This window comes from Torulaspora globosa, chromosome 2 (assembly GCF_014133895.1).
Source record: "Torulaspora globosa chromosome 2, complete sequence".
NCBI lineage: Eukaryota > Fungi > Ascomycota > Saccharomycetes > Saccharomycetales > Saccharomycetaceae > Torulaspora > Torulaspora globosa.
The window spans coordinates 887,577-906,005 of NC_050728.1; the positions used below are offsets into that span (position 1 = coordinate 887,577).

At 45.3% G+C, this 18,429-nt stretch overlaps 11 protein-coding genes across 11 annotated transcripts; 4 read left to right on the top strand and 7 right to left on the bottom strand.

The window, feature by feature from the left end:
- Nucleotides 1–44: 44 nt before the first annotated feature.
- Nucleotides 45–635, bottom strand: HG536_0B04790 (2-oxo-4-hydroxy-4-carboxy-5-ureidoimidazoline decarboxylase; the record flags this gene model as incomplete). Its single annotated transcript, XM_037282395.1, has 1 exon — nt 45–635. The coding sequence occupies one exon, from the start codon at nt 633–635 to the stop codon at nt 45–47; it is 591 nt and encodes a 196-aa protein (XP_037138290.1).
- A 296-nt stretch (nt 636–931) lies between these two features.
- On the top strand, nt 932–1,537 carry RDI1 (Rdi1p; the record flags this gene model as incomplete). Its single annotated transcript, XM_037282396.1, has 1 exon — nt 932–1,537. One exon carries the CDS (start codon nt 932–934, stop codon nt 1,535–1,537), a length of 606 nt encoding a protein of 201 aa, XP_037138291.1.
- A 98-nt stretch (nt 1,538–1,635) lies between these two features.
- RBS1 (Rbs1p) lies at nt 1,636–2,820 on the bottom strand (the record flags this gene model as incomplete). Its single annotated transcript, XM_037282397.1, has 1 exon — nt 1,636–2,820. The coding sequence occupies one exon, from the start codon at nt 2,818–2,820 to the stop codon at nt 1,636–1,638; it is 1,185 nt and encodes a 394-aa protein (XP_037138292.1).
- Nucleotides 2,821–3,423: 603 nt separating this feature from the next.
- UFD2 (ubiquitin-ubiquitin ligase UFD2) lies at nt 3,424–6,291 on the top strand (the record flags this gene model as incomplete). Its single annotated transcript, XM_037282398.1, has 1 exon — nt 3,424–6,291. One exon carries the CDS (start codon nt 3,424–3,426, stop codon nt 6,289–6,291), a length of 2,868 nt encoding a protein of 955 aa, XP_037138293.1.
- Nucleotides 6,292–6,394: 103 nt separating this feature from the next.
- Nucleotides 6,395–6,968, bottom strand: HG536_0B04830 (60S ribosomal protein uL29; the record flags this gene model as incomplete). Its single annotated transcript, XM_037282399.1, has 2 exons — nt 6,395–6,754; nt 6,966–6,968. 2 exons carry the CDS (start codon nt 6,966–6,968, stop codon nt 6,395–6,397), a joined length of 363 nt encoding a protein of 120 aa, XP_037138294.1.
- Nucleotides 6,969–7,590: 622 nt separating this feature from the next.
- Nucleotides 7,591–8,136, bottom strand: HG536_0B04840 (uncharacterized protein; the record flags this gene model as incomplete). The annotated part of the gene is made up of 1 exon (XM_037282400.1): nt 7,591–8,136. One exon carries the CDS (start codon nt 8,134–8,136, stop codon nt 7,591–7,593), a length of 546 nt encoding a protein of 181 aa, XP_037138295.1.
- Nucleotides 8,137–8,885: 749 nt separating this feature from the next.
- Nucleotides 8,886–9,944, bottom strand: NUS1 (ditrans,polycis-polyprenyl diphosphate synthase; the record flags this gene model as incomplete). The annotated part of the gene is made up of 1 exon (XM_037282401.1): nt 8,886–9,944. One exon carries the CDS (start codon nt 9,942–9,944, stop codon nt 8,886–8,888), a length of 1,059 nt encoding a protein of 352 aa, XP_037138296.1.
- Nucleotides 9,945–10,225: 281 nt separating this feature from the next.
- On the bottom strand, nt 10,226–12,421 carry HG536_0B04860 (sugar porter family MFS transporter; the record flags this gene model as incomplete). Its single annotated transcript, XM_037282402.1, has 1 exon — nt 10,226–12,421. One exon carries the CDS (start codon nt 12,419–12,421, stop codon nt 10,226–10,228), a length of 2,196 nt encoding a protein of 731 aa, XP_037138297.1.
- A 410-nt stretch (nt 12,422–12,831) lies between these two features.
- Nucleotides 12,832–16,611, bottom strand: SEC31 (Sec31p; the record flags this gene model as incomplete). The annotated part of the gene is made up of 1 exon (XM_037282403.1): nt 12,832–16,611. The coding sequence occupies one exon, from the start codon at nt 16,609–16,611 to the stop codon at nt 12,832–12,834; it is 3,780 nt and encodes a 1,259-aa protein (XP_037138298.1).
- A 617-nt stretch (nt 16,612–17,228) lies between these two features.
- Nucleotides 17,229–17,489, top strand: COA4 (Coa4p; the record flags this gene model as incomplete). The annotated part of the gene is made up of 1 exon (XM_037282404.1): nt 17,229–17,489. One exon carries the CDS (start codon nt 17,229–17,231, stop codon nt 17,487–17,489), a length of 261 nt encoding a protein of 86 aa, XP_037138299.1.
- A 151-nt stretch (nt 17,490–17,640) lies between these two features.
- SCM3 (Scm3p) lies at nt 17,641–18,315 on the top strand (the record flags this gene model as incomplete). The annotated part of the gene is made up of 1 exon (XM_037282405.1): nt 17,641–18,315. The coding sequence occupies one exon, from the start codon at nt 17,641–17,643 to the stop codon at nt 18,313–18,315; it is 675 nt and encodes a 224-aa protein (XP_037138300.1).
- Between the last annotated feature and the right edge of the window lie 114 nt (nt 18,316–18,429).

Below are 18,429 nucleotides of genomic sequence, written 5' to 3' on the forward strand. Positions count from 1 at the left end.
CGCACAACATTATAGGTTTCCATTACATGCCACAATTCTAATTCTTACAGTTTAAAGCCGCTGGATTCCCATTTCTTCACCCGATCCAGTGCAATACAGCATAACTCATTTATGGCAATGTCGACTTCTCCAAACCAAGAGTTCCCAGAGGCTATTCTCTCCTGCATAACCTTAATGATTTCAGATCTGGATCTCCCGTTAACGAAGACAACGAATCGCAAACCGGGGTATGCTTGCTCATAATCTTCATTCAGCTCAGCGAGCTTCTCCCGTATCTCAGCTGGATCATTGGAGTTGCTCAAATTGCGTTGTTCCTTCTCGGAGTGAGCTGAAAGTCTCTTTACTGATTCCCCCAGTCTTGGGTGTGCTGAGACTATATCTGCTAAATGGTCAACATCTCGAGAGCTAGGTCCAACTTTTTCGGTATTATGCGAGATCTGCAGCAACTTCGACCTTATAAGCTCAATAAACTCCCCATAATTGCTAGCATCCCTTCTCGCTTGATGCATAAAATCGTCATCTCGCAACGTAAACTTTAGGATCGAGTAGCTGGGTTCGAATAAGTCCTCAACGACAGCTGCCTGCTTACTGAAGTTTTCGCAATTGATGAAATTGTCATAGCTAGGCAAGAGCATTGGCACTACCAAATTTTTACAATTTTTGAGAACTTTAATCGAGTCGAATGGAAGAAAATGACCATCTCAATGGTCTTGCAAGCTTTTAAATCTCTGCTTATCCAAAATATCAACTAGTTGATACCGGAGTTTACCGATGAGCTCAAGATCGTGCAAGAGGATTTTTCAGATTCAGTTGAAGTTTGAATGGTTTAAACGCATTCTTCAAGCTGATTCAAGAGAATAATAGAGCTGTGAAGTGCAATTGAGTAGCTTCTTGCACGTCAGGGTCGAGTCAGAAGCAGGATATTACAGTAATGAGCACCGAGAATGGGTTTCAGGACTTAGATGGTGAGCAAGAAACCGACAACTACCAAGTGAAGGCCAAGAAAACCGTGGATGAGTATAAGAAACTTGATGCTGGTGATGAATCCTTGAAGAGATGGAAAGAATCGCTTGGCTTGAGCTCTGATGTGTTGCCACTCGAGTATCCTGGTGATAAGAGGAAAGTTGTCATCCAGAGAATTCAATTGCTAGTGGATACAGAACCAGAGCCCATCACATTTGACCTGACGAATGAGAAGACCATCAAGGAGCTGGCATCGAAGAGATATAAGATCAAGGAAAAATCCATTTACAAATTGAGAATCACATTTAAAGTTCAGCATGAGATAATCACGGGTCTGAGATATGTTCAGTACATCAAGAAAGCGGGCATTGCGGTTGACAAGATAGATGACCATCTGGGTTCGTATGCTCCAAACACAAAGACTAAGCCGTTCTACGAAGTCGAGTTGCCGGAAAGTGAAGCCCCAAGCGGTTTCTTGGCTAGGGGAAATTACAGTGCTGTGTCGAAATTTATTGATGACGATAAGACAACCCATCTTACGCTAAACTGGGGTGTAGAAATAACCAAGTCATGAGATGTGCAGCTTCCACATCTTGATTTAATCCCGAAAAGACTGCTTTACGTATAAGTATGTAAACATAGAGACATATCGCATACGTCAGTCTTTGAAGTTCAAACAGAAAGATTTCCAATGCCATTCGCTGCCTCGTCTATAGCTGAATCTATCACCCCGTTCTCTGCTCGTATGCTGTTGTGATCTGCCTTCTGCTTTCCGGTTCGCGACTGTATGTCGGGATTGCTGGAGCTTGTGGAGCTGGAACCCGGTTCCTCTGAGCTCACCTGCGAGTATTTGCGATTCTGCACTTCCGGAGGCATGGTTTGGTAGTTTGGCGCGTGTTGACTATAGTGGAACGGCGGTGGGAATGCCATATAACTGGCAGGCATTGGTCCCTTGGGACCCACCATGCCGTTTGTTACAGGTTGATACATGAACGGAGGGACATACCCGTTGTTGCCATCCATTGGAAATGGTGCTGGATAAAGCATTGGGAGCAGCGGGTGATGTCCCTGACCAGAACCCATCGTTGCCGTCGGATACATCATGTAGCCCATGTTGTATGGCACCCCGGGAGCGCCACGATACTCCTTGTGACTGAACTTGCTGTCGTTGATATTTCGTCTATCCTTATTCCCATTATAATGATTGGCCTTCTTCCGCCTGTTATTGTATCGTGGTTGAGGCGGTGGCGGGCTGTCGATGTTATGAAATCGGTAGCGCGACGTCTCAAATTGACTGGGCTGTGGTGAACTTCCCTCTTCATCCTTGTCCGGTGACACTTCCTCTCTATGTGGCGTATCAAAGATCTCCTGCTTTTTTTGCTCATACTGCCTTTCTCTCTCGATCCTCTGCAGCTCTAGATCGGCCTTGGAGCCGTCAAAATCGCTTGAAGGCCCGGTACTAGATATCTCACTGTCAGCCAAACTTGGACTTGTGCTGCCATCTTGGCCTTCGATTCTTTTCAGTATTTTGTACTTCTTTGAGCTTTTCGCCTCTTGCGAATGTTGCAGACTTTCAAATGTGCTAGAGACTGGTTCCAATTCTTGCAAGAGCGGTTTACCGCTGAGTCGTTGGAAGCCGGCACCTTTAAAGATGATCACATAATTACTGGGAGCCCGAGCCAGAGTATGTTTCAGATTATGGTAATCTGCAATCTGATGCGATAGTAATCGGTAATACGAATTCATCGGCCTCAATTCGTAGGACTCTGCGTTAGACTCAATAAACGATACTATCGAGTTCTCCAGATCGATAATAAACTGGCGATCGTGAGGCTTATGGAACAGCGCCGTCACCATAGCTGGCGACAATCCAACGCAATCATTCTTTGAGACATCAATCTCATCCTCATCCTGCGGGAATACCACTGGCTTGTTAGTAAACAGCTCATCTTGCCAAGTGAATCAACCATAAAAATCATATGCATACGGTTTCGACGCCCATAATAACTTTTCTTAACCAGATTCAGATCTCTTTCAGGGCCTTATCACACGCAATCTCTAGCTTCAGCCTGGCTTTTCAACAGGTGTTCAACTCCGTTCTGGCTTCACTTTCAGCGACTTTACAAGGGCAATGGGTATCAATGACAACAGCAACCAACTGGCAGCCAGAACACCGTGAGCAGCGTGAGTCTTGCGGGAACTTGACCTGCCTAACTGTCTCGCAACACCTTGACTCAACCTGCTCCTCAATAAGGCCTATCACCATCAACAATAAACATCACCAGGAACGACCTCACCTTACAGAGCACTTCCTGGGGGAAGCTAACTCATACATTAGTAAAGTAGAACTATATAATGGTTAGTGGCTGAATGCCAAAAGATAGCTGCCAGCACGGAAGGGTATTGAGCCCGTGGGATTAGCAACCGCATTTCAACAGCGTTTTTTCTTTGCATAACACCATGTCATTACTTGAAGATGTGTTTCAGGTGACAACTGATCCCAATGACTCTCGGGGATACGCTTTATTAGAGTCTGAAGAATTGAACCAGGGCCCAATTGGCGTGGAAAACATTGATTCCTTATTGCTTTATCAATTGACGGAGAACGAAGGGCTGAATGAACCATTCGCGTACTTGAACGACTGCTTCCAGCGCTGTCAGCAGCAGAAGCGGTTGGCCAAGGCTCAGCCATCAGCAGAAAAGGTGCAGAAAACCTTTGAGGAGATCGATAGATTAGTGATCGGCTACGGATTGGTGGCTTTTCAAGTAGAGAATTTCTGCCTTAAAGGGAGCCTGGTTGAGTACATCCGAGAGATTATACGGAACGTAGACAGCTATATGGGGTTCTTATCGCAATTGATTCAGCGGGCTATAGTTGAGGGATCGTTGCTGGATCTTTTGGATGCGTTTTTTCCAACCCTGCAGCATTATGTGACCAAAGAACTGCCCCTTTTTGATCTTAACGATTCGGTGACTTATAACGCTGTTTTGACACTTTTCGAAATGTTTGTTACGTTTAAACCTGTGGCTGCCGTCTTCACGCAGATATCTCGGTTTTTCGGGGGGTTTGATTGCAAGGCCAACGAGTTTGAAAAGAAGACGATTTTAGGTCCCATTCTAACGCTTTCGCCACTGAATCCTAACGTTGCTCTTCGTAACTATGGGGAGAACCTGGAACAAACTCAGCAACAGAAGAAGCTAATTCATGAATCCTTGCAAACTGAGCACAAGGTGGTGATCGACCGGCTATTTTTCATCGTTGACAAGATTCTACGTGGTTCCGCTGAATCACGTACTGGTTTGATATCCTACTTTGCGCAAATCGTGAATAAGAATCACCTCAGAAGAGGCGATCATGCTAATCAAAATAAGCTGGCATCAAATGCATTTATGACAAACATATCCATCATTTTAGTCAAGTTTTCAGAGCCTTTCCTTGACGTATCTTATAAGAAGCTCGACAAGATTGATGTCAACTATTTCAATAGTGTGAACCTTTTCATTGACCTTTCAGGAGAAACAAGAATGAACTCCGATTTTAAAGAAGCAGATGAGTTTTATGACAAGAACAAGAAAGACGAGGACTCAAAGCCAAATTTCATCTCAGATTGTTTCTTTTTGACTCTCACATATCTGCATTACGGCATAGGAGGTACGCTTCTGTATGACGAAAAGATCACTCCTCAGATTAAGAGATTAAAGCAGGAGATTGATCGAATCAAAAAGCTTACGCAATCCCAAGACATGTTCGCCTCCTTTGCTTCGCTTGAATTGAAGCAGATGGAGAAATCGCTTAAAATTACTCAAGGGATTAAAGACTCATTGCATGGCTTTTTTTCTCACAAAGCACTACAGCTGGAGATCTTCGATTTTATCTGCGGTGCTTCTACCTTTTTGATCAGAGTCATGGACCCCACTCATCAATTCCCGTTCTCGCCTGTCAAATTGCCATTCATTCCAGATCAGGTAGGCGTCGAAAACGTTGATAATGCTGATTATCTGAGAGCACACGCTCCCATACCATTCAAATACTACCCAGAATTTGTTGTTGAAGGTCCCGTCAACTATTCACTCTACATTTCACAGTACAATTCTTCGCCGCTCTTCAGAAATCCCAGACTACATTCGTTCGTGGAATTGGCCACTGTACTTTTGCGTTGTCCCGAATTGCTATCAAATCCCCATCTAAAGGGTAAGCTTGTTCAATTGCTGAGTGTTGGGGCTATGCCGTTAACAGATGACTCGCCAGGTTTCATGATGGAGATCTTCGAAAACAATGAGCTCGTGAACCAGAATTTCCTTTACGCTCTTTTGGATTTTTACGTCATAGTAGAGAAGACAGGATCATCATCGCAATTCTATGACAAATTTAACAGCCGATACAGCATCTCGATCATCCTACAGCAATTGTACGATAGGATTCCTCTCTACAGAGAACATTTAGTTTGGCAGTCCAAAAACAATGCTGATTTCTTCGTCAGGTTCGTTGCTCGTATGCTGAACGATCTAACTTTCTTGCTCGACGAAGGTTTGAGCAGCCTGGCTGAAGTTCATAGCATTCAAATCGAAATCGATTACAGGGCCAAGGGGCTGCCGCCTACACGGGAAGAAGACGATCAGGAACTTCGCTCTAAGTTGTCTTCTGCTGAAAGACAAGCGAACTCATCGTGCGGACTGGCGGATAAATCTATGACATTATTTGAAATGTACTCAAGAGACATACCGAAAGTGTTTGTTACACCTGAAATTGTGGATAGGTTGGCTAGCATGCTCAACCATAACTTGGAATCATTGGTGGGCCCTAAATGTGGTGAGTTAAAGGTCAATAACCCGCAACAATACTCTTTCAATCCTAAAGCCCTATTAAAATCACTTACAACAGTTTACATCAATTTGGGAGACCAAGCTGAGTTTATATCTGCGGTTGCGAGAGATGGCAGGTCATTTAGGAAAGAATTGTTTGAAAGGGCAGTTCATATCTTGGCAAGGAAAACTGGTCTTGTGGACGATGAATTCTGCAACAAGCTTTTAGCATTTTCTAATAGGGCACAGGAGCAGAAAATAGCAGAAGAAGAGGAAGACCTAAATTACGGTGATGCACCTGAAGAATTCTTGGATCCTTTAATGTACACTATAATGAAAGATCCAGTTACTTTGCCAACATCAAAAGTGAACATTGATAGAAGCACCATTAAGGCGCACCTTCTGAGTGACTCCACCGATCCCTTCAACAGAATGCCTCTGAAACTGGAGCAAGTGGTTCCTAACGAGGATTTGAGACAACGAATCCTAGAGTTCCGAAGACAGAAAAGACAGTCCAGTAAGTAAAACAACTGTATATCGCAACGCCAAAATGAATGATGAAGTCTTTCATTTATTACAAAGCCAGGGGTAAGATTATACACTATAGAAGAAATTCTTGACCGTACGTCTAAGCCTTGATAGCGTACTTTCTTGCTGGGAAAGCAATTTGCTTCTTTCTTTGCTTTTCGGTAGTTCTGGAAGCTTCGAACTTGGTCAAAGCTCTTCTCAAAGCTCTTGTCTTCTTAGCTCTCAAGTCCTTTGGCTGGTACTTCTTACCCTTGTACAATTGTCTAACGGCTTCTCTTTGTTGTTGGTTCATGACAGTCAAGACACGGGCGATGTCCTTTCTGACAGTCTTGATCTTTGGCAAAGATGGTCTGGACAATTTTTGGACCTTCAATTCGGCCAATTCCTTCTTCAAGTCGACCAATTGGGTCTCCAATTGTTCCTTGTTCTTGGTTCTTAGTTCATAAGCTTTAATTCCGGCCTTCAAAGAACTTGTTAGTATCAACTGCTTTATATCCAAATTAAAGCAATCAGACAACCACCCCAAACCTCAATAAGCACCCGCTACTAATTCCCTGTTTCCACCATGATTTTGTGGTATTTCTAAATCAACTTCTCAATACATTCTATATCGTTCGTTCGAAGGTGCATGTCTGCCCGATTGCCACGTTGAATATCCACTCTCAACATACCATTTTGATCACTCTGTCTTACTGTACTCTCTTCTGAAAAGAACTAACAGTGGAAAGTCACTCTAAAATTGAACACGCACAGGTACTTACCACCAAAAGATACCTAACTTCCCAATTGTCCCAGTACTGATCGCTACGGGCTAGCTTGCGTGCTTGGAAATTTCCCAGCGCATCCCACTGCATCCAACTCAGAGCTACAAACTGAATTTCAGTTTTGCAAAGTTGCGTCATCGCTTTGGACGGAAATTTGCAAGAGACGCGAAGAAAAACAGTTCGAGAAAGTCGTATACTGTGGTGTATGAGTGCATCCATAAACCTCAGTGTAAAAGAGAAAGGAACAGTCCTTTGAAATTTTACAGCTAACCGATCTGCATGCGGTGGGCAAGGCAATTCAGAACTTCGGCAATTACATACAATAGATGAGGTTACAACTGGATCTGGGGTCAGGTATGGTCGCTTTTCCCTCATTTCTTCTCGGCAAATCATCTACCCAATTAACCTGTGACAGCATCTTGGAAAAAGTTTCCGCCCGAGTCTTCTCTTCTTACAGTTCATTCTTGTTGATTTTTTACATTCTCTACACTCTACACTAGGATTTCAATCGGACGATCTGGCCAGGCCACAATTAGGATTGGTTCTTCAAGTTGTTACTTAGCCATTCCAAACCTTCGTACAGACCTTCACCAGAGGTGGCACAGGTAGCTTGAATGAACCAAGGGCGGTTTCTGATAGAATGTAAACCCAATTTTTCGGTGATTTCAGCGGCAGACATGGCCTCTGGCAAATCTTGCTTGTTAGCAAAGACTAGCCAGACGGCGTTTCTCAATTCGTCCTCGTTCAACATTCTTTGCATGACCTCTCTAGCTTCGGTGATACGAGATCTGTCGTTGGAGTCGACAACAAAGATGACACCTTCGGTGTTTCTGTAGTAGTGTCTCCACAAGGATCTGATCCTGTCTTGTCCACCGACATCCCAGACTGTGAAGGAAATGTTCTTGTATTGAACGGTCTCCACGTTGAAACCAATGGTTGGGATCGTAGTGATCACCTCACCCAATTTCAACTTGTACAACACGGTGGTCTTACCGGCACCATCAAGACCCACCATAAGGATACGCATTTCCTTGTTACCGAAAAGGTTACTGAACAACTTTGAAGCAAACAGACCCATTATGATTTCTTATCGAACCTTCTAATTTATCTTGAGACGCCTGAACCTCTTGTTAGTAACAAACTACTTAACAAAAACAAAAAGCCGGGGGTCTAGAGGATGGGATGCGGTTATCTCGATCTCGACTAACGATCAATAAAGCTCCTTTTCCTGTCTCTGTTGCCAGTTTGTCCATTATTAGGTTGAAAAAAACTGTGCTCCAGTTAACGTTCCCGTGCAAAGCGACTTCTAAAGTGGCAAAGCCATAATAATGGCAGAAGTCGGGCGATTCGCGTTCATTCGGCTTGTTGACCGACTGGCATTAATGCTGGCTTGATACTGACACCTGCATTCCCTTGTCTCGTCCTGATCTTTACCCAAACGTTCCTCCTCGAATACTAGTACATACCAGATATACCTCCAAACACACTACGCGTTTCTTCGAACAGTAGTGGAAAATAGAAGGGATCAAACACTTGACAGTAAGGTCTTGGTGAGGTTATCCACTGGGTTGAGATATCGCTTGGCCGTTTGAACAGGTTGTTGTAATAAAGGGAAGGGAGTGAAAGAAACAGATCGACTGGTTCGCGGCCGACGCGTTTCGTCGGCTCCTGATAGTTATATCACTATGAACGTGTATATCTTATTAGTATTAGCAGGTTATGAAATGCATTGCAAAGGTATTGGAAGGTGGTTGCTAGCGATTGTGTGTAGCGAGTATGATGGTGGATAGTAGCAATATAGCAATAGTGAGATTTCAATATTCTCGGTTACTTTCCAACGTTGATCTTGCACGCGGAATACTTTTGTAGGCCTCTTATGAAGACTGAATACACGACTGCGTCGTTATCTTTTTCCCAGTGGAACTCTGTGAGACGAATATGCCAGGGTGGAAAGCCTTGCAGGTCGAGAGAGGGTCCGAAATAGAGTAAAAGGTCTGGCTCTGGTCCGACAAGGTGGTTTAGTTCCTTGTCGACGAGTTTCATCGTTATATCTGTTAGTTGCAGTTCATGTGAGGCGCAGAGATCGGCCATGGTCTTTGTCAAATCGACAATGGTCTCTCGGCCGTCTCGGTTTGACAGTAGTGATATCTCGATAGCGACTTTGTTCCTTTCACCGGGAGTTTTGCTGTCCTTGTCATTAAAGTAGATTTTGTTCAAGTGCGGGATCCTAATCGCATATTTGGGGATATTGGACGGCCCATAGTATCTGCCTAACTTGTTGTAAACCTCTTTCCTGAAATCTGCAACGTTGCTCTTCAATACTCCATCGTAATCGTACAATATCAGGTGCTTGATACCCGCCGAGACGGTCCAGCACACCAGTTCGCTTCCATCATTCATCAGTCCCTTCACGCCTCCACCGACAGAGCTGGCAGATTTCATCTCCAGGATGGCCGCTAGTCGCCTAGGTATTTTCTTCAACTTCGTAACATCTTGGCGGATCAGTTGCGGCGTGTTGGACGGATTGTAGATTATGCCGAGCAATCTCAACTTCATTTTATTGTACTCGTACTGAAAGTACCGGTAAAGGCCGTAAAGCAGATACAGCACCACCAATAGCACTTTACACATCACATATTCCACTTTACTGGCCTTTCTGTCGAGCAACGATTCACCCCGGGATAGGCGTCTCACCTTCCTCTCTTCCATTCCTTTATCCTCATCCATCAACGCCGATGCTGTAACAGCCTTCAGGAGCTTCAATTTGGTCTTCGTGGGATCCTTTTTCAGCACCTCTGCTTCCGCTGGGGGTATGTGTTTCGTCGGCATCGGTCCAACAGCGGAATCCTCGGACTGTAACCGTGAGGACTCACTTATAACATCCATCAGAGATATACTCCCGGGAAATACAGCCAGGAATTCGGTTGGTTATTGCACTTTGTCCACTTTTAACATTGCAAGTTGATCATCTGGATGTGGCCAATACTTCGAGTACCCGCCAAGGCCATCCCTACGTATACAATGATTGGAATTACACATTAAATCACTTAGACTTCAATTAGTTATCAAGACATTACCGATTAAATGGATCCGAGTTCTTAGTTTCTTCCGTATTCACATGCTGGGTGACCATTTTTCCGTAGCTAGTGTCCTTGCCCTTGTCATTGTCAGTTCGTCGGTGATTCCGTGGGCCTGGTATTGCTAGATTCGGATCGACTTTCCATTAAATGAGCCATATACTCATTGACGCTGGCCATGTTGGCGGAGCCTTGTGTTCGTCTTTGCGAGAAGGACCCGCCCTCCGCATATTCGATTTCACCACTCGAATCACTTGCGATCGAAGGGGGACCTCTGGTATATGTGTTAATTCCCAAACCGTTTCCTAGATCGACGTAGGCATTGGCTAAATCATCGTACTCTGTCTCGGAAGATGTGTTATGCTGTTTTTCGTTATTGTTCATTGTCTTCTTGACCGCTAAGTCGTTTGCCGTGCCCAAATCTTCGGGCAAAGAAGTATATCTGGAGACATAAGCGGGTGCATCATGAGCCGTGCTTGCTTGACTTTGATTGTTGGTAACGGCAGAATTTGAGGCTTCTGAATGACTTTCTCCCTCTGGCGTCTCATCCAAGAACTCATTGATCGTTCTTTTTCTGATTCTTTTGTTCCACTTAGCGGATTGCATGCTGTTAGGGGACTTGCTGTAAAGCTCGTCAATTTCCTCCAAAGTTAAGCCTCGTGTTTCATAAATTGTGAAGTAAACCACTACCACGCCCAGCGCATTTAGGCTGCCCCAGATGAAGAAAATTTTAGGTCCCATTGAAGAGGTATGGGAGCCGGGATCTACGATGTAGGGAGTAATCAAGGCACAAATAAAGTTCACCAGCCAATTTGATGCGGCGCAAATGGCGGTACACTTTGACCTTACTCCCAGTGGATAGAGTTCGGCAGATATTACCCATACAACACCACCCCAGGTAGCCGAAAATGATGCAATAAACATGCAAATAAAAGCTATCATCACCTTATTTGCAACGACAGAGTTAGTCGAGCAACCAACGATCGCGATTATGAAATTGGAAGTTGTCATGAGAACCCCCCCGTACAATAAAACGTTGCGCCTACCAATATACTCGACAAGGAATAGGCCCGGGATGTTGAATGCCACATTGACCGCGTACGTGATAAATGAAACCAGATAACTATTCGTAACTCCCGTCCTGTTGAAAAAGTTGACTCCATAATAAAAGATGAAATTAATGCCTGAAAACTGTTGACATGCCTGAATGGCGATCCCTGACAGCATCCGCAACGTTTGCTTCGGCCTTCTGCGGCTGGATCTGAAGCAATCCAATAAAGTTGAAGAGCCAAAAGATGCTTCATAATCATATGTCGCTTTAATTTCGACTAGTTCCTCCAGGAGGCCAGCGTCCGTGATCGGCACTCCCCTTAGAAAAGACAATGATTGAGCTGCCTTATCCAGTTGATCCTTCAAAACGTAGTACCGAGGACTCTCGGGCAGAAAAAGCATGCCGATTGCCAACACGAACGCCCAGACGTACTGTAAGCCGATCGGAATTCTATACGATGAAGCGTTATTCCTCGAATGCGTCCCTTGAGAAACAGCACTCGACACTAGCAGTCCCCAAGTGATTGCCCATTGGTATGTAGAGATGATAGCACCTCTCAGATACTTATTCGCTGCTTCGCCTTGGTATAGAGGAACCACGGCTGAGATTAGTCCAATTCCGAGCCCTGATATCACCCTTCCGGCAATCAATAGTTCTACACTACGAGCTGCCACCTGCAACGAGTTTCCAATCGAAAATACAAACATTGTGCTGAAGATAATGGTCATTTTTCTTCCGTATGAATCTGAAAGTAATGGTGCTGACAGAGCGCCAATAAAGGTGCCTAACGACAGGAAAGACACAATAATAGACATTTCTTTCGCTGTAAATCCTTCGGGGTTATCTGCCCAATTTTCTTTCACGTAATTCATGTCGATAATGCTATTAATTAAACCTGTGTCGTAGCCGAACAGAAACCCTCCAACAGCAACAAACACCCCAACTACTATGGTCATAAGATTAGATTGAGGTGCTGGAGGCTTCGAAAAAAGCAGTGACGCATCATCTGTCTCTGAAGGATTATACGTAACGTTGGAAATCTGAAGATCCCCTTCATGTTGTTCTTCTGAAGGGCATGGAGTTGAACCAACCCCATCACCCTGCTCGAGTTCCGACGAAGTCTCTGGCGATCCACGTCGCAGCGATACGCCTTTAGATACTTTACTGATGGCCCTTTTCAAAAAGCCTCTCCTTTCCTGATCGAGAGCTTCATTGGTATCTTTTTCGTTATTCATTGATATAAAGGATACTTGCACATGTTCACTAGTGATTCGGATTCAACCACTTGATATACTTCTCTCTATGGCTTCACGAACACATTCTTGCTTGACCATACGTCATCTCATGTCTAGAGCTCGTCGATGGTATTGGAGTTTCGATAACGTGATGAGGACCGTAGCCGAAAGAGGTGGTTCGCTTGAGGTCACGTGCCGCTATCACATTGCCAGCTATAGTGGCGGGCAACGACAACGCTTAGCGATTGAGTCAAGCGGCGGCCAGCATATGTTGTCCGGATGCACCTGAGGATTGCGTTCGTGTTCGTGTTCTATCTAGGAGATCGCATCTTTATAAGTATATATGTACTTCAACGGCCTCGTTAATGAACGATCTCTTCACGGAGCGAAGGCGGCGACGCGAGGTTATATTAGTTGGAGATGGCTTCTGATATACCAATTAGTCTCTTAACACCGGTTAGCCAATTTCCCGCCTCTTGGGGGTGGTTGGAGGCTATGTCAACCTGAACTTGCATTGCCTCTTGGTAGTTGCCTTCTTTGAACAACTGAACCAAGTTACTTAGTTTCTCAATGGTGGGTTGCGTTAGGAGATCTTGCTTTTCGAGATGAGCGTACAAAATGTTCAACCTCTTTCCACAGTCCTTGAGCTGCTTACTGTACTCTTTAGGTATCAATGGTGCGACTCGTGCCAGCTCCGCTTTCAAAAAATCGACGATAGGCTGCTGGTCTGGCGGGACTCCCTGAGGGGCAGACGACGATGGAGTGCCTGTCCCAGCTGCAGCTGCGGGTTGAGGCGGCGCCATGTTGGATGCTGGAGGATTCGTAGGTATTGGAGGAGTTGGCGTTCCTCCGTAAGCGTGGTCCGGCTTTTTCTGCACAGATTCCAAGAGATGGCTGGCGTTCTCCACTGTAGTGGAGCTATGTGTTTTCTTTCTGGAATGAGTTGGTGGTGGTCCTACCGGAGGAGGACCGACTGGCGGCCGTTGCGCCGCCACAGGCTGAGCGGGTGGTACCGTTGCAGTGGCATATGGATTAGGAGGCAGTGATGCTGCTGTTTGGATAGGCTGAGTTGGTGGTGCATAAGGATTTGGCTGACCAAGCTTGGGCGACATTGTTGCTGTAGATGGCGCGTAAGGATTAGGTGGCAGCGCATTTGTGGCCAGATCTACTGGGTTCGCCCTGGACGTGGATGTGTTCGACCCCAACGGCTGGGTGTATGCATTTGTAGTACTCACCTTCGAAGACTTCATCGAGGTAGTGGATGATACAGACGTCACCCTACTGCTCCTAATCGGTGGTGGAGGTAGTGGTGAGGAGGATGATGGGTTCGTTGAGAGTGGAGGGCGCGCATATCCATTGGATGGCGTACCAGGTACGTTCCCGATGGGGACTGATGGAAGAGTGGGCGGCGCCACGGATCCAGCTTTGGCTCGCGAAGGCCTTTCCGTCACAGGCAGAGGCAGGTCATTCCAACCGTCATTGGCTTTCTTATTCAAGTACGGCGTTTGGCCGGAAGTCATACCGGGAGGTGGAGGAGCAGCGGCCTCGGTCTCTCCGTAGACTGGTGGCGAAGAGATGAAATTCGGGATTGGTTTTGTGTCCAATGGCGCATACGACGACTGATTGGACCCTGTGGCCGCTGGCGTTCTCAAAGCATATGGATTTGCAGGAACTTTAAATGTGTTTTGAGCGGCGGCTGCCACTGGCACTGGCGATACTGATGCAGGAGGAGCATACTTGCCGCTAGATGCTTCAGATCCTCGTGGTGGAGCGTATGGATTTGCTCGAGGAGCTGAAACAGGAGATGAAACAGAGGGAGGAAATTGCGGATTCACGAAGCTGTTGAGCATAGGCGAAGCTGAAGCCGCAAAAGATGAGCCAGCAGAGTTAAAGGTGTTCCCTAGTGGGTTATTCAGAAGTGGTTTCGCAGCTGTTGAACCGAACGCTTGTTTTCTTGAAGTTTTTGGAGACTTACCAGACGCGAGCATAACACGCTCTTTCTCCATTTTAACTTCTTGATTGTCAGCAGGCAAAGTGTCGAGGATAGAATATGCCAGATCAAAGCTACCGCTCGAAGATGCAAGATTCACGTACTCCATAAACTTGGAAATAAGTTTTTCATTAGTAATTCTCCTCTTGTCACCCGCAAGCCTAGCCAAAACGGTGAATCTCTCAATAAATTCGGTTAAACATTCGGAGTGAGCTTCATGTAGAGACTCTTTCTGCTTTTGTAGCTTCTCCTCAAGGTCTTGAGACTCTTTTAACCATACTTCGGCCACCTTATCTAGAGAGTTGGCTGACAAGTACAAGATCAAAGCATCCTGTCGGTTGCCAGATTGCAAAAGTCTGTCCGCCAGCTTTCCCAGCTGTTCGTCCTTTGTCTCGGGGTCCTCGGAATAAAAATTGTGGATCGCTCTAGCACTATACTTCCATTGAGAAACTTCGAGGTTTTGGACGAGGTCGTTGGTATTGTTGTTTGAGATAGAGAAGAGGAATCTTGTCAATGATGACTTATCGCCGTATTTGGCGAAATAACTTCTCTTAACCGAATCCTTCAAAACTTTGTCATCAGAGTCCAGGGCAATAATCATCGCTTCCAAAAGTGAATCATTGTCTAAAGAGGCGGCAACAGCGGACTTCAAATTTCCCCCAACAACGTCCTGGGCTACTTGCTTTTCAATATCGCTCTCTAAGGAGAAGGAGCCTTTTGGCTCGTAAGCTCCTTCGATATTAGCAAAGAAATCTTCGCCTTCGTCCTGCTGGGTCTCCTCCTGCTTCTCCTCCTCGTCATCAAAGGACAATGCTTCCTTCAGGAATTCCTCTTTGCCATCCATTGACAGCTTTTCAAGGAAGTTCCAGTCCTCTTCATTGGTTTCGTCAATGGTCTTAGCCAATCTCTGGTTTATCAATGGCTTATAGTCGTTGGTCTTGATTGCCGCGTCAAGAACTTTATTCTCCTCCAAACCAGAAATTGTTGGTTTCGTTATGATAACACCTTTTCCGTCAGCTGTTATATGAACTAACTTGCCCCCAAAAGCCCATTGAGCAGCTGGTGACTTAGACTTATACCAAGCGGGAGCCTGTAGGTGCATTACTTGTGGTTTTTCATTCGATTCCTCGAGTGAGACGTGATTCCAAAAGTCTGTTTCAGACTCCTGCTGTTTCGTTGCTGTCTGCTCCTGATCGAAAGTATTCGTCAAGTTTTGCAGCGTTTGGACCTGGATCTTGTTATCGAATGAAGCTGAGGCAAACAAATCTGGTGCCTCCGGTGCAAACTTCGTCTTGAAGCACCAGTTGCCTCGCGTTGGAAATTGTGTCAATTCTTCTGCCTTTTCAGGGTTCCATAAAACGATCGTGTTGTCGCGCCCGCTGGAGAGTAGTAATTGGCTGTCTTGTTTGCACCAATCCAGGGACAGAATTCCCTTGGTGTGGCCTTTTGCCAAAACTTGCAAAGGAGTGTTTGCATTCCTTAAATCCCAAACAAGAATCAAAGGCTCGCTGTCACTGCCTGTAGCGGTAGCCACTCTTGTGGAGTTTGCTGGATGCCATTCTACGACTGAGAGCTGAGGCTTTAAGCCAGTGTTCGGAGAAGCGTAACTTAAATGTATAACTTCCTTTTTTGCCTTCAAATCCCATATCGAAGCATAGCTGGTGGACCCCGCGGAGGCAAAAACGTGGGCAAGCGACTGATTCCAAGCCAATGAGCTCACATCGTCGATCGGTGTCGTAGCATTTCCCGGCGTCAATGGCGTGTAATCCTTCGAGTTTTTCAAACATGTGTTTAGATCCCAAATGAAAATTTCACCTTTACTGCCACCAGATGCAAGGACGTTATTCTGCTTCGAATTGAAACTGACCGTCTTAACCGAACCGTTGTGACGAGCAAAGCTACCTTCTGACTTTAAAGAGTCCTCCGTCTTTGAGAACAGCTCCACCACTCCGTTGTCCAGAGCACCGGCAATAATCTTGTCATCTCGAGACCAATCAAGATCATTGAACTTGGCGTCCACTGCCAAAGAGAGCGTTGGTTCTGAGGCATCGGCAGCTAGAAGAGACCATAGCTCTAGTTTCGATTCGCTCGAAAAGTTGGCATCCACAGTCCCGGACACAGTTCCTGTCACCAAGGATGGTATCCTATCATGGGACCATGCAAAGGTTGCTGTTCGAGAATACTCAGCAAGCTTGACCATCGCTTGAATCCTCTTAGGAGCGTTTTGGGGTCTATTAGCTTGAATTGAAATGTTTATCAAGCAAAGCCCTTTGAGTGCTTCTTCTCATTCGATCCCACTGAACCTTGGCGTTCTCGCGACGTGTTCAACGGGGGAAGATAGTGGCGGGTAACAAAATCTCTGCTGTCACAATGTACGAGTGTGACGTCCAAGTGTCAGCAAATAAATTCACAATACGAACCAATAGCAAATGCTGACATCGATCGTTCCAATCCTAGTCCTCAGCATCTCGGCATCTTCTGGCGATAAAATATTGAAGTATTATCTACTGCGTTGGTAATTTTTTTTTTTTTAATGATTAGGTTTGCGAGCTGCGAATTTGGTGGCAGAGGAACAAAAATGTGCTTCATTGTTCCTGTGTTTCTCAAAAGTCGGCAAACTGCGATGTGGGTGGTAAAACTAATTCTCACCTAGTGGCAGTTAGAGAACCGCTACTGCCTTGAAGTCTACAACTGGTTCGGCGTATCAGCTCAAATTATCATCAATTACGTCCTCTTAATCTACGTAACGGTACATGAACCTTGCTGACACCCGACTCATATCAGTCCTATAGTAAGATGACGTATTGTTAACCACTGATGAGTGACTCTTATGAAAGGTTAGAGTCGCCCTATTACAAAGAGGCGCTGGATCAATACAAAGAGTTGAGCCAGGAGGAAGATCCAGATGCGTGGGATGCAAGAATTTCAAAGACTGGTTGCTACGTTGAGAACCTGGCCTTGCAACTCTGCCACGCAGAGACTAATGACTGGAGACAGTGCTTGAGAGAAATGGGGTTTTTTAGACAATGCTGGGACTCCAAAGGTAACAGAGATAGGGTTAAAACAGTGGATCGTTGAGTCGTCTATGTCCGACCGTATTGCGTTATCTATTCATGGCAACGCGTGTAGATCACATCGTGAACGACAATTCAATGGCGTATGTGTATAGCTGTAGGAATTATAGAGTTGTGATTGCAGTGCCTAGGTGTGCCACGTAGCTGCTGTGCTCATGAGAACCAAGAGGAAGCCGACCAAAAAGGCAGCCTTGAGGAAACTACATGAGACTTTACGAAGCTTGTTGGATAAACCAGTCCGGGAGATTAATGATGAGAAACATACAAGCGGTATACCCGAAATTCTGCCGACACCCAAATCGAGTTCAGCTAAGAGAGTCAAGAAATACTCATTGTCGGCAACAAAGGGAAAGGATGACTCAGCTTTTGTCCTGTCGAAAGAAGATCAGCTTATTCCAAAATTAAGCGACAATGAAATAATGGAACGCCACAAGCTTGCAGATGAAAATATGAGACGAGTATGGACGAATATAATACGAAAATATGAGTCCATTGAAGATCAAGGCGATGTGCTTGATTTATACACGGGTGAGCTGGTTGAAGATAATGGACATATAAGGGGACTTTCGAATGATAACAGTGCAGGAGAGACTCGCTACCAAAGCGTTTTGAAGGATATAATCGAGCTGAAAAAAGACCGAGATAACGACAAATTCGCCCTTTGGGGAGATGACGATGTTGAAGATCCAGAGGACGGCGATTATGAGATCGAAAACGACCAGGATGACGGTCGGGAGGAAGAAACGGACGACGATACAGACTATGCGGATTACAAACAATTGTTGAAGGGCAAGATAGAAGCCGAACATGACAACGTTGACGATGTTTAGACACATTTTTCTAGAAAGTTCGTTTTTCTTGAGAGACAGACAGTTGCGCGCGCTATCGAACTAATATAAAAACGAATCAACGAATCCCTGCTAATTGACTTTGGCACCAGATCG